At 24.8% G+C, this 16,096-nt stretch overlaps 1 protein-coding gene across 2 annotated transcripts in view; it reads right to left on the bottom strand.

Annotated features, from left to right (window-relative positions):
- LOC129618803 (teneurin-a) overlaps positions 1 to 16,096 on the bottom strand; it is a 364,957-nt gene that overhangs the window by 67,672 nt on the left and 281,189 nt on the right. For both annotated transcript variants that reach the window (XM_055533811.1, XM_055533812.1), the window contains 2 exons: positions 12,037 to 12,880; positions 11,272 to 11,830 (listed from right to left, as the gene is read on the bottom strand). In XM_055533811.1, coding sequence (XP_055389786.1) covers positions 11,272 to 11,830; positions 12,037 to 12,880 — 1,403 coding nt within the window. The remainder of the gene's footprint in view (positions 1 to 11,271; positions 11,831 to 12,036; positions 12,881 to 16,096) is intronic.

The following is a 16,096-nucleotide window of genomic DNA, read 5'->3' as shown; positions in this document are numbered from 1 at the left end:
ATACACTTATATAGTGCAAAAAAAACAAAAAAAAAAGAAAACAAATAAAACAAAGAAAGAAATAAAAAAAATATAATTAAAAAAATTTTCAGAATTGCAAAAAAAAAAAGGAAAAAATCCGAAAAGAGCGAAAGGATAATAAAAGCTAATATACAAATGAATAAGAGTTTGTATGTACTCGTATATGTGTGAGCTGAAGAAAATAAATATAGAAAAGTTTTTTAATTATTAAAAGCAAATCTAGAAAAAAAATGAAAGAAAAGCAAAACAAGCGACCTTAAAACCATGGGATTTGTAACTTTCATTAAATAAATTTTTTTTTTCTGTATTTTTGTACTCAATGCTCCTTATTTTCTGTGTTTTGTTTTGTTCATTTATATATGTAAGTACGTATATTTTATTCTGTTTTATATAAAAACAAAATTTTATATCTTGAATTCGTTGTTGTGTGGTGATATTCATGCAACAATATGTAAGATGTCCTTATCTAAATAAATAATAAAATCATAATGGTACATAAATTCATACACACACATACATAATGTATATATATTATTTGTATATAAAAGTATAATATCAAGTCAAACTAAAATAATTATTATAAGATTTCTTCATCTGTAACCTGTTATCGAAACAAATACAAACAACAATCAAATGTTATGAACAAACAAAAAAAAAACAAAGAAATGAGAGTTTGAGAAAAGGAAAAATAACAAATACATAACTGAGCACCGGAACAAAGAATTAAAATGTTAACCAAAAGAATGAGAAGAAAAATATTAATGAAAAACGAGAAAAAATGTTAGACAATAATAAAACTCTAACAAAGCTATAAAACCCAAGATTAATAAATTCCACCACTTATTTTTTTTAGTCTTGCATTAAATTGTTTTGTTAAACTGATGTACACACCTTTATACAGTGTAAGTATGAGAGTATATACTTATAAAGAACATACAGGGGGGTTCCAATTAAATAAAAAAAAAAAATTTGCATATCATTTCGGATTATGTAGAAAATATTCATAGTTAAAAATATTTATTTGGCATTCTACATGTTTCTGGTGTGATGCTAGTATTCAAATTAAAAGTGTTAATATTGTCAAGCAGTAAGCATAAAATTTTCAACCTAAAATAATACGAAATTTTGTAAATAACGTCAAAAATTGTCTGTTAGGTCCCCATGAATTGAATTTACTATGTGCTTCGAGTAACACGTACCGTAAATTTCCAAAGAAAATTGTTTCGTAATGATTCTAAATAATTTCGTAAAAGATTTTCATTTTTGTAATTTTTCAAAAATTGGGCATCTTATTGGCACGATTAATTATACATTTAGCGGTTTTCGTATGATTAAACCTAAAATATGTTACTATTTTCGTTTCAAAGTCCCAAAGATAATTATATGCTTAATTGTATATGGCATACTACTAAAAATTTTACACAAAATGGACAGTGCTAACTTGTGGATTTCAATAATGACATACTATTAACATTGAAACTATAGAACTGGAAGTTAGTCTAAGAATAAGAATATTGGTCAAGTTGAGTTAAACTTCAGAATTCTTCTTAAATTATAGATAGTATAGCGCTTAAATAGAAATATATGCGTTTGGAAAGACGATATTTAAAATTTTCTTTTAAATCGCAATTTTATTTAACGAGTACATAATATATCTGTCTCTTGTAGTTATATAAGATCTTTTAACTGTACTGTATTAAACCTCCATAATTATACTTTTAATTGTAAATTAACTTTTTCTATATATTAGATTTAATTTAAGGTCATGTATAGCAAGCACTCTGTTACTAATTCGAGTTTTTTACAGTTACATAATAAGTATATCAAATATATCAAAAAAAACCTGGAATCATAAAATATTTAGGAATTTGCTTTCCTGATTTCTATTATATTAAAAAAGAATGGAAAAATTAAATATTTAGTTGAAAAAGTATAATCCTGCCATTTAAAATTCACAAAAAGCAAAAATTAAATTTTTTTTATGATATTAGATGCCTGCAACCGCATTGTAAAGAGCCCAAAAGCTAATGATTCATATCACCATCTTTAACCTAACCGTTACTGTACATAAATATATTCTACCCTCCTCTTGAAAATTTTACACATACGTGAACCTCTACATTTTCTATTTTATTATTAAATGTGTTATAATTTGCTTTTTTTTACTTTTTCACATTGCAAGGATTATATTGGAAGGATATAATGTCATATAATAAAAAGATGGCCTCGTAAATGTAAATTTAATTCAAGGACTATATAACACTGTTAAAATCAACATTGAAAAAAAAATATGTATATAATAAATTAAAATTTTTCAAAGAAATTTACGTTTCCTAAAGAGTAAGGCATTCCTAAACGTTTTCAGTTTGCTTCGTTACGAGTATAATTTTTACTATCCTATTATTGTATAAGAAAATGTGTGAAAAAATCAAGAACAGAGAAAAAAAATTACATAAGAAAAATGGAAAATTTTTAAAAATAAAAAGTCAAATTAAACTATTTTAAAAAAAATTCAAAGAAGTAAATAAAAAAACGAGCAACTATGGGCAGTAATAAAAAAAGAAAAAAAAATTCAAATTATGACAAAAAAAATGCCAGACTTTCGAATAAAATATGAACTTGAAATAAGCAACAACACAAACTATAACAAGAAAGACCAGAAAAATGAAAAGTACCTGCAACGATAATAAAAATTGCAATGTGATCGCAAATTGGACGTTGCAATAGACCACGTTTAGTATAAATAAAGTGCAGTCTCAAACAGTGCCATTTATAGAAAGAGCACAGTTTAGAGAGCATTAAACGGATTTATATGGCGATTTGTTCCTGAATTTTATATTATAGAAGTAAATTTTAATTCATCAGCTTTGATTGTATATAAAAATTTTCCGACTTTTTACAGCACATTATTTTGCGTGCAGCTAGTCTCATGTCTAACAAGTCTCAGAAGAGAGAAACGGAATTGTAAAATTTAAAATTGATTTTGAATGAGTGAAATAAATTTATTATTTTCGATTCAATTTTGATTGTGGAGACGTAAATAATTTCTTTTTAGAAAATCACGTTTACAACTTAAAGCTTATGTCCCCAATTAGAAATAATTTCGTAATGAAATACTCAATAAACTACTGTTAAACTATTGTAGTAATTTAAAGAATTTTAAAGGAAAAATCCTTTTAAACTAAAAAAAAAGAAGAAACTAAGGAAAAAGATCCTTCATTTTCTCATACATTCAATTTTGAAATATTCATAAATGGCATTCATATATTTTTTTTTTTTTTTGTAACAAACATAGGGGCATAGGTGTATGTGTAGAGTATTGAATGGTGTTGAAAGGCTCTCATTTTTTTTTTAAACTACTCGTATAATCATTTATAAAGTTTACTAATATAGTCATATATATGTGCGTATATGAAGATAATACACGTTACCATACACACACAATATAATATGTAATACTTGTATATACTTAGACTTTATTATGATTTTCTGGTTTTGAATTGAACAGTAAGCAAAAATTTTTTTTATAAAAAAGAAGTGAAAAAAACCAAAACAGAATAAATGGTTTTTTTTTCAGATTTTTAGTCGCGTTAACAACTATACAAACTTTGATATATTATGTACACTCATACATACATGCATATATGAGTTGGGGTGTGATTGGAAATTGTTCAGAGCCAGCCAAAATAATAAAATAAAGAGAAAAAAAGTATAGAGAAAGAGAGATAAGAATAATAATGAAAAAAAAAACAAAAAAACAATTGTGTTGTAGACTAAGCCTGTAGCCTGCTGCCAGTTTTTTCTTGTCGCTATTTTTTTCCTCTACAATTCCTTCCTTCCTAACACGTCCTTTTTTTAAACTTTTTATTTTTGTTTTTTAAACTATTTTCTTTTCGTCATTTTTTCTTTCACTCACATATCATATACAAATACAATAGAGATATGGAGTAGAGGTTTATTGTATTTAAAATCGTGATAAAAGACAAGAAACGAAAGGATTTATAATAAATTGTATGTATCACATGCTCATATATGTGTGTAGGTAGTAGATTGCTAGAACGAGGAGTCCTTTTGTTGTGTTTTTTTTTCTGTTTTCGTTCTGTTTTAAATAAAGTATATTCATCTTTTCTAATATTCAAATGCAAATAAACAGTATTGTATATGTTTGTGTATTTATGTATGAACTGAAATAATATGTATGTAGGCCCCTCTAAGAATATTCTGCTGATATCTGCTATTTTGATGGTTTGGTGATATTTTACTTTAGTTTTTTTTTTTTTTATTTATGCTCTCCTCCTTTTTCTCTTTTTTTTTTCTTATCAAGATCCTTTATAATATTTAAAAATTGTTAGGAATTTACTTTTTGTTTCGTTTTTTGTTTTATTTTTCATTTATTTTGCATATTCACATGCACGAATCTATAAATATAATATAGAGAGAAAATTTTTTTGCTTTAGGTTGGAGAATTTTCATTTTTATTTTTGTTGGCTTAAAGGCAAAATTCCTTTGGCATTCTATATATAGGATTTTGTAAGTAACATAAAATTTTTCATATGAATTTATACGTATATGAAGGGCATTATTTGTGGATAGGATTCTAGGATACATTGATGCAAATATCACATATTATGGTGTAGGCATATGTACATATACGAATGTTTATACAATTAAATATTAGGCAGTAAATTTTTAGAGAATTTTTTAGGCAAAATAGGCAAAAATAGTTTTTAAAAAAAATTTTTTTTGATGTAAAATATTTTTAGAATCGCATTTGCACATATGTATATATAGTTGTCTAAGGTTTTATTATTATTTTTTTTTTGTAATTTTACTGATATTGAAAGTTAATGCAAACACATTCGCAGTATATTACTCGTAACTGGCAAGTATTAAAATAAAGTTGTTGGGATTGTCGTATTTTATATAAAGTTTTTGATTTACCTTTACGTTAGAAATTTAAATTAATGTGCCAAAACAAAACTAAAAATTAGAATTCGAATAGTTTACGGGAAAAATAGTTTTTTTTTACGTGAAAACCCCAATAAAATAAAGAATTTCTTATGGTATTTTAAGTTTTTAAGGTACAGTATTGGGAAGCGAAATAATTTGTTGGTACACAAAATTTCTAAAAAAATTCAAGAATTTTAATGAATCGAATCTTGGTGCTTTCAACTTAATTGTGGAATTTTTTATTTAATTCAATTAATTTAAAAAATAATTTAAATTTTATTAAATTTTTTTTATTGGAGGAAAACTTTTGTTCTGGGTGCTCTTTATAACAATTTAATGCAGTTTAAAAAATCAATTTGACTTGGTTATAGCCTATTCAGACTACAGGTGAATAGCATGTTATACCGATTTCGTTTTTTTTTTAATTTTTTGAAGTTTCTTTTAAAATTTCCTTTAATTTGAGGAAAAAATCGCTAAAATAAATCATTCATATTGGGAAAACATATTTTATTTTGACAGATTTTTTCATATAAAATTTGTAGTTAAACGCTATATATAGCATGTTATTCGAGAATAACTTTGGTCATTCGTGTAATAGGGCATTAAATTAAAAAAATTTTAAGCAAAATGGTAACCCTATTACAGTTGCTGACAACATTATTGATGTTCTCATATATGTGACAAACGGTTTAAGTTACTTGCCATATTTCTATGTGTAGGTTTGATTTTATTTATAAAAATTCCTACTCGATTTTTGTAATATTATTGATATTACAAAAAAGATTATATTGGGAAGGTTTTTTTTAAAGTTTTTGGAATCGAGACAACAAAATAATTTTTATTTTATTTTTCCATTGTAATTTTTTTTTTTGCATAAAAAAAATGAACTTAATTGGTGAATTTTAGTAGTTTTATTTATTTTTGTTTGTGCAAAGAGTTGAAATTTTATTGCCAGTTTTTTTTTATTTTTTAAGAGAAAATTTCGGTACCATATACAAAAAAAAATTTTTTTCTAAACAATGATTAAGAGATACAAAGAGATTAAAATAATTTTTTTTTTATTGTTTTCTGCTTAGATGTGGTGGATAACTGGGGATAGATTATTTGAATTATAATCTAATGTGCTTATATTCTAAAGCTTTGGATTCAGTTCTGGATATAGTAGAGTTTAAAACTTTATTTTGTATAATCTGGAAGTAAATTGATTGGTTTGTGTATAGTTATTATTTGTATTAATAAAAGAATTATTTTCATTCAACTAATAAATTTTTGTTGAATACTTTGAGTTGGGGGTTTTAATTGGAAAATATTGACTGGATATTGTTGCTTTTAAAGTAGATATATTAAGTTTTTGATGGCAACAATGAATTTTGTTAAATTTTTCTTTAAAATTTAAATGCGATTTATCGATTTAAAGTTCTTTTTTTATATCAAATGAAATGAAGGGAAAGGATGTGGTAAATTATCAAGTTATAGTGAGAAAATTCAGAGTTTTATTGAGTAACTTATTATAGTTATTATTTTTGAAAATAAAAGAAAATACTCATTTCTTTGAATCATGAGAGATTAACCATTTCCATCATTTAACGGAAAAACTGAGACTAAAACTTTGCGTTTTACATAAACTTCTCATAAACATGACTTTCATGCGGCCTTGAAAATTTTAATTGATATCAAAATTTATTAAATTTAATTGATATTTTATTCCGACATTTTATTATTAGCGTTACATTCCGCCCTTTTGTCTTTTTGATAGTTAATCTTTTTGATGGAATTTTAGTAAGCATAGTGCAAAAGTTTCATGTCTCATCATAAGTTATCGTCAGAGAACATTAAGAATATATTTCAATTTAAACGTCTTAGCTACAGAAATTATCAAATCTTACATATACAGTTAAACATTGAAGTCAAATAAGTAAAGCTTCATTTGTTAACTTGAAAAATTTGGCACATAGTGTCACGAACTTGAACTGAAAATTTGTTAACCAAAATTTAAAATTTTATTTGAAAAAATCAATAATGTTGATCAATAAACAACTTGACATAGAAATAAGAATCCAAAAAGACAATATCTCATAAGGAAACACTTCTGAGAGCAAAATCGAATGGAAATAAAATTATTTGTGTTGAACCCGTGTTATTTGTAGAAAATCAAGTTAATTGTTCATTATTACCATACGATTAAGACTATCACAATGAGTAATCGAAAGTATTCTAATAGATTTCTAAGACAGTAGGCACTTTATTTAATTCTAAATTACGTGAATTATTAATTCCAAGTTAAACGAAACGTCCTCCAGTAGAGTTCGGTTATGTGAAGAATGATTTTTGAACTGGCAATAAGCCTAGTATAAAAACGTATCAAATTATAGGAAATATAACACTAACCCATTTGTATAATCACAATTATTGCCTTAAATTAAAAAAAATCTAAACTTAAATAATAAATTGCAAAATGAAAAAAAAAAAAACAAATTTTAATAGTAAATTAAGAATCAAAATATAAACCATTAGATAAAATTTACATATACATAGGTGCTTAATACAAACGAAATAATCTTTTTAAAGAAATTTAATTGCCATTATTTTCTCAATTCAGTGAATAAATTATTCATTTTATTCTGAATATATAGGAGAATTTTGTTCTATTTATAAGGTATACAGTAATTCCTGTGTGATCCTAATTTCGAATAGAATTTCTTTTTCTATTTAAAAAAAACAAAACAAAAAAACATAAAGCCTTTAAAAAAATTATAATAATGAAAGTTCCTAAAAACACAATTTCCTTTTTAAAATATTTTTCTAGATTGGTCAAATAATAGAAGTACTTTGTAATGGTTGTTCATATAAAAAATGCTTTTAAACGTTTTTTATACGTATATCTGAGCACAGGTGGTCTCATGAGTTGTTTTCTATTTATGTGTGGCTCTAAAAGAGGATATTGTGTATCCTTTAGAGAAAGACATTGAAATTGTCAATAAGAGGTTTTAATTAGATCAACAATGAAAGTTAGTTATAAATTCTAAAATGAACTTTTTTTCAAACACAGAAATATCTTTCTTAAAGCAAGGAAATGGTATTAAAAATTTTGAAGATTTAAATCGAATTTCATATAGTTTGTAATAATAGACGTAAAAGCAATTTTAATATTGATGTAATTCAAAACAACACAATAGATTCAAAATAAATAAAAAGTTTTCCATAATATTGAAATTTGTATAACAATTGAGTTGCTTAAAATACTGGATTTTTTTAAAAGTACTTTTACTGTTAAGAGTTAAAAATTCCATTCAGGAAAACTGCTACAACAATCTATATAATTTCCGATTACAAACCACTAGTTTATTTGAATATTTTCTGAGATTTTAATTAAATCGTAGATGCTAAGAACTATAAAACGATTTCAAATAAAGTTTTAAGAATTTTGACAACATTACCAAATTCGTTTGTAGGGCAAAAATAAATTTTGAGATATCGAGAACTCACATTGGGAGTTATACTTTAATTATCAATTAATAATTAAATATGAAAAATTAAATTGTGTTCGAGCACTTGCTACTAATAAAACATTAGTGAAAATAACCTTGCTAGAGTAAAAATGCTTTTTATATATAGCTTCGATGGATGGATGGATGTTTGGGTGGAAATATACTATAGTAACACAAAACATAAATTGGCCCTGAGGCAGAGTTTAATATTTATATTTCTTATTTTTATTTCTTTCACCCTCTTATAAATATGAGTGATCAATTTGTGTTGATTGAGGTTTGAACAAAAATATGATTCTTAAAATTCGATTCCAGAAGCTACAACATATAATTTTTAGTCGCTTCTAGCTCATCAAATTCAGTAGGATAATTAATACTGCTCTTCCCAAGCAACTTAAATTCCAAACCATTTTTTAAACACGTAATTTAGGAACACCCTGTATATAAAGTTTTTATACATATACAATTTGTATAGAAAAATTTATCTTGATAAATTTGTAAAGCTTTTCTAAATTTTTTTTCTTTCTCTATTTTACTCGTTTCCTTCCTCTTAATGACAAATAACGGCAAAACAAAATATTGCCTAAAGGATAAAGGACAACAATTCTAGTAAAATAAAAAAAAATAATTTTGTATAAAAAGAAAATAAGGAGAAACAAAAATAAGATAATAAAAAAACCCATGAAAAGCTTAAAAATTCAAAGAATGAACTATAAAAAAACCAAAAAAAAAGGAATAAAAAAAAGGGAACGACAACAAAAATTAAAGTAATCCACATTATTTTACAAAGAGAAACAAATGAACAAAGCAAGGATTCAAGTAAAAAAAAAACAAAACCAAACAAAACAAACAAAAAAAAAATAAAGAAAATAAGAAAGGCTTGATGAAAAGTCTACAACACAATAAAAATTGTCTTTGTACCATTTCTAAAACAACAGCAGAAAAAAAAAGTATATAACATTTATAAGTATATATACCAAAAAGGATTTACTTTAGAAAAACGAAAAAACCAAAAAGGATAATATAAAAAAGGAAAAAAAAACAAGATATAGAAACAAAAGGAACATTGTATGATGATGGGATAAAACAATGGCATAAAACATCCAAAGCAATAAAAAGCGATTCCATAAAATGACTGCCACTAGTCACCATTATTATCTGCCAATGATAAAGATAAATCGGTTGATTTCTCTATACTCTCTCTTTACCATTTTTATTTCTCGATTTAAATATGGTGATCATTTAAAAAAATAATAAAACAAAAAAAACTAGAAGAAAGCCAAAAAAAAAAAGGGAGTGATAAAAAAAACTAGAGAAAAGCGCCCAACAATTCTTTTTAGAATTGGAAGAACTAAAAAAACAAAATAATAAAAGAAAAATTAAATAAATTGTTAAAGGATTTTCCATATCATATTGAAATGGCAGCAAAAATCACCTAGAAACAATTTCTTATTTGAATGGACGATGATTGTTGAAGCTTAAAAAAGCAGTAAGGAAAAAAAAATACAATGTAAAAGAATTTGTAATAATAGTTACCTAAATGTTTTAAAATAAGGACATTTCTTAGACAAATTTTTTTTAGATAACCTAGATTTTAATATAAATGAAAATTGTATTCATAACTTTAAAAATTTTTTGAAAAATTTAGTTTCATCACTGTTCAAAATGTGATGCATATTTCATTTTTTTTCCTATATGTGTGAATTTAAAAAAAATTGCATACTTTTAGGTAATTTTATATTATTTTGCACTTCATAATTTCATAATAGAATGGTAATTCTATAATTTTCAATTTTCTAAATGCACAAAAATAATGAGGACGGGTAGTTGTTCAATTTATTTTTGGAAATTTCTTGAAATAAATAAAGAAAATCTTTTCAAATAACTGCAAAAGTTGGATAACGTATCCAAAAGAGCGAGCCAGAAAAACTGAGCTTTATAGCTGAGTTCTTTGTAGAATGTTCGTGTATACAGGGACAGGTCGCTGGTTTGAATCCAGTTCAAAAAGAAGAATTTTTTTAATTTTTCTATTTTGATTTATTCCTTTGTTTACATCATCCAAACTGTTCTGCAGTTGTATAATGAAATTTTTTTTGTTTTTTATTTTAAGAAATAATCATAATCTCAGCTTGGATTCTATTTGATTCATTTTAAAACTTAGAGTTTCAGACGAAGACAACTACCTAATAAATTTTTAATATTCATTAATCATTATATTTGATACAATGACCAGCATTATGTAATACTTTTAGGAACAATTTTAATTTTGTTTGACACAAATTGGAATTAAAAATTAATTGGATGGAATTTATAAATAGTAATGTCTTATACAAGGTGAAAAATATATTGAACTGAATCGAAAATATTTGATCCGTTCGAATTTTGGATTTAAATTATCACAAGACAATCAATCTTATAATCTATAAGCACGTTTTATTTTAATATCCTAAAACACGCTTATATAGACAGAGGATATGATAAGAAGAATGGATGAATTTGAAATTAAAAATGTTTAAAAAGATTTGAATAAGATAAAGAAAAAGAGTGCTGGTGATAAAAAAAACAAAAAAAAAAAATATAAAATTAAATAAATTCCCACTTTGTGGGTTATTTTTATTCATCTTTCATCTAAAGCTTCATGTCTTCAATTATCAAACAAAGTCCCATTTATCTTTTATCAGAAAATCGATTTGCATATTAAGTTTTTCAAGCAAATTTTAAGCAATATTTTTTCTTCAATATACATTTGAAGTAAGACAAATTTGTAATAGCTATTAAAATAAAGAAAAAATTAAAAACACATTAAACTTACCCAGAACTTTCTTGTTTTCCAGCAAAATATCTCATATTACCAGCCGTATCAACAACACGTATTGAATTTATACGTCTTGCATCGCTATCGGCAATATATAAATCACCGAATGGTGAAAATGCCATTGCTAATACAGTTCCAAGTACATTTTCTGTTAAATTATTTTTATTTGTTTGTGTTCCTCCATTATTTGTATTAACACCAGCATTATTACAATGTAATGGTGTACCAGCTACAACTCTTATTTTCATATCAGATGTTAAACGTAACACCAGTCTATCATCAATGAAATGTAAAGAACCATCTAATGGACTCAATGCTAAACCAGTTGGCCATTGTAATTGTGCTTGATTTGCCATTAATGTACCACTACATGGTGCTGGACTCCAATGATTATGATGACCATGATGTCCAATTAATGTATGTATAATACCTTTTGGATCAACAGCACGTATATTTGTACCATCAGCAATATACATTGTTTTATCAGCTGCTATTGCTAAACCTTTTGGATGTGATAATCTTGCTTGCATTGCTGGACCTCCATCTCCACAATTTCCTTTTTTGAAAATTTTATATTTAAATTAAAATTAATAAATTTTTCTGATATGTATTTCTGTTTATTAAATCATGTATAATAAATTTTTAATAAAATATTAATGAAAAATAATGAAAGAAAGGCTACTAGATAAAAATTATATTCAGGAAAAATTTATTATTTTGAATTAGTTGGGTTTTAATTGAATTTAAATGAAATATACTAACCTTCATCACCTGGAATACATCTTTGTCCGCTACCAACAACTGATTCACTATTTATTAATGGATCTTTTACTTTTTCCAATTTTAATAATCTTAATATTTGATGTTTCTCTGGATCAGATATATATAAATTACCATCAGCTGGTGATACAGCTAGATAATATTGATATGATACTTGTGTTGCACTTAATTGTAATATTGTAAAAACTTTTCCATCTGGTGTTATACGACGTACTAAATTAAAATCACCAACATATAAACTACCATCTGGACCAGATGCTAATGCAATTGGTGTTAATAATCTTGCATCTTTTGCAATACCATTACAATGATCTGGACAATTTAATGGTCTTTGTAAACCAGTACCCATAACAACTTTAACTGTTCTTGGATATTCTTTCATATGTAATGTACTACCATCACCTTTTTGTAATATACCCTCATGGAAATTATAATGATGATGTATATCTAAACCCCAACCACCAATATCTGATATATCAACATCATATCCTTGTAATTTAGCTGTTTGTGTATTCCATACTGGTTGTTTACAAGTTGAATGTTGATAACCAACAGATATTCTAGCAATTGTAACACCATATACTTTTTGCCTATAAACATTACGTTTATTCCATGCAAATGTATGTATTAAATTTGGATCAGCTTCATATGTTTTAACATGTAATGAACCTTCAATTTCAACTCCAACATGTACATGTGTTAAAGTTGATGGTATTTTTTCACCAGTTAAACGCATACGTACAATACTTAAATAACCTGAGGCTTGTGATGATTGATATGTTAAATGTAAACCGGAGCCAGGAATTTGTATTGATTCTTGAACAATCTATAGATAAATTAAAAAAAAACAATATATATATATTCAAACGTATGTATCGGAATATGTGGATATAATGAAATAATATTTAAAGAGTGAATGAAATAGATATAGAAATTTTTATTTTAAAAACATTTACAAATAAATAAAAATTTAAGGAAAAACCTAAGAACCGTTCACATTACCATTAATATCGAAAATTCTTCTTAAAAAAAAACAACAAGCAATAATAGAATATTAAATGATTGTGAACGCACATGTAAGTAGATATGCGTCATGTGTGTTATATTGTGAATAAGGAGGAAATTGTTATTCATAAAATGAAAAATTAATTCATATATTATCAGAGAGGAATATAGAGAAAATGTGAAATAAAAATAGCGAAAGCGAAGGTTTTATTTTATTTTCTTGTTTTCTCTCCCTCTCTTCATACTCTCTCTCCTAAAATAAATGTTTATTTTTACGACATCCCTTAACTTTTTTTTCATTTTATATTATTTAATTTTTTTTTCTATACTCGATATATGGAAATTGATAATGTCAGAAGATAGAGAGGTTCCTACAACAACTTTTCAAAAGTATGTTAGAAAACAATAAAGAAAATAGAAAAAAAAATAACGAAAACAAGGAAAACAAACAATTTTTATGTCTGTAGAATACAAAATAATCGGTTATCTCAAGGCATACGTAATATTTAAAAAAAAAAGGCAAAATTGGAAAATCGCTAAGAATAAATAACAGAGAGGGGGCAGTGTAGATGAAGAGAAGTATAGAATACAATTCCAGAAAATGAATGATAAGAAAAACAGAAACGAGAATTAAAAATTGGAAAAATAAAAGAGAAAAATTGATTTTCTGACCTTTCAGAAGACATTTCACATGTACTTGTAATATAATATTGACAACATGTACTGCACACACACATCTGTACATATATGCTATAGTAAAACCAAAAGTTTCATGTACGCACACATTTTCTATACAACATATTTTTTATAGTAGACGTCGCAAATTAGAAAAAAAACAAAAACAATAGAAAATTATTCTCAACAATTTTTATCGTTCATGTAACATGAATGTTTGTTTATGTCCACTATGTAATGCTCTCAATATACACGACGTATGTACAATTTTGTTGTAATTTATGTAATGGGATTACATGTCTAACGGCGAGATATTCTAATATCAAAATACTTTATAAATTTATATACGGTTATATTGTGCACGTGCACATACATAATCAATAATAGATGAGGTTATATATATATATGTATGTACATATAGATGTACCAATTTATATCTTTGTAGTGTTCATCACAAATACAAGCATACATACAAATATTGTGAGTAACATGCGATTGAACATAAATTGATTTGATGTTTTATTTTTCAACAAGAAATTCTAAAAAAAAAAGAAAAACAAAAAAGAAATTGTTTTTTTAAAAAGTTTTTTATCCTTTTTATTTTATTTTTTTTTTTGAAAAAAAAAAACAAAGAAACTTGTGGACATTGAGGAAAACTTTCACAAATCAAGTCTGAAATTCTATTTTGAAAAAACGAAAACTTTTCAATTTAATTATAATTCACAGTTAAATTGTTTTCCTGTGCTATATGGAATGGTTCCTGTAAAATACAATTTGTAATACGAATGTTATTTTGTAGAATAACTTTTGTACATACGAGCATACCTATACATAATTCACATTTTTATATATTCACATATCCTTAAATTAATTCCGGATCATGTGTTGAATTAATTTTTTTAAAAGATTGTGGGTATTTTACAATATTGTTTTATTTTCTATTTTAATTTTATTTATTCATGTATGTATACTTAACTATAATGAAGTAGATGATATTTACATGTGCGTATCTGAGTTAGATGTAATTTCATGAAGAAGTTTTAAGACACTTAAATTTTAATTTGTAAATGTTATTTATACACGTGAGCAATTTAAATATAAATTTCAGAATCGTCAGACTACCAAGAACTCAGTTACTGTCAAAGGAATCCAACATATTACGAATGTATGAAGATTGATTAAAAGAGACAAAATGTTGGCGGAAAAATAGAAACGGGAACTTATTTATATTTCTATGGGAGATAGTTTTTATACCCGCGGAATTTCATATATTGTGGGACCATTTATCTTATTTTGTAATGACGTATGTATAATACCTAGAGATAAAACGTCACCGAGTCCTTAAATATGTTGCATTCAAATCCAGAATTGAACAAAAAGTTTTTCTAACCATATAATATGTTTATCTCTTTATTGTGGAGATGTTCTTTTGAGAACAACTATTCTTAATTTCTTTTGTAGAATAAAAATATTGAAAATATACGTAAAATTTTAACTAATTATTATCAAATATATACGTACTCAAATATTACTAGACTAAATTGCTTTCAGAACCTTTTAATAAATTAATAATTTTCTTAAGATCCCATATATTATAATAATATTATGAGCTTATTGTTTCAAATAATTTTACTTTTTCTAATATTAAAATATTTTTCCGTATAATTAAAAATTACTTAAAGTATAAAATTTTTCTTTAAGTTATAAAAAAGGAAGATCGACAAAATACATATACATATACGTAATATGTAAATTCGTATTGCAAAATTAAATATTCCAAAGACGCAAATATTGTATTTTACTATCAAATTTATATTCTAATAAAAATTATTTAGGTTATAAATTGATATTGTGTTGTTAAATAAATATTTTAACATTTTATGAACTCACCTATTTATTTAAATTGGTTTTACTTTTAATAAAATACCAAAATATTTTAATAATTTAAAATAATAATAATAATAGTAATGTCTTTTGTGAATGCTCTTATTGAATTTTAAAAGATATACAATTTTCAATTTTGTAATTAAGGTTTAAGTAGTTCATATTCTTTAAAATAAAAGAGAAATTGTCGAAAATTGAAAAGAAAATTCTAATTTAAAATAAAAAGGGAAATCTAATTGTAAAATTGTTAAAAATTAAATTTGACAACAAATATGAGAAAATTTTTAATATATAAAAGTAAAATTAATTAAGTGCTAATCTTGAAAGTTTTTTATCTATTCAGATTTGCTGCTTTTAATGTTATTCTATTGAATGATATACCAGTTTTGGCACAAATTACCATAATTTATTTTGATATTAAATATTTTGCAAAAAAAAAAACTGTTAAAGGAAGGATTAAGTTTTAAACTAAATAAAT

This window comes from Condylostylus longicornis, unplaced genomic scaffold (genome assembly GCF_029603195.1).
Source record: "Condylostylus longicornis isolate FDR11 unplaced genomic scaffold, ASM2960319v2 ptg000010l, whole genome shotgun sequence".
NCBI classification, from domain to species: domain Eukaryota; kingdom Metazoa; phylum Arthropoda; class Insecta; order Diptera; family Dolichopodidae; genus Condylostylus; species Condylostylus longicornis.
The sequence above is the reverse complement of the archived record's forward strand: the minus strand, read 5'-3'. Positions and strand labels throughout refer to the sequence as shown.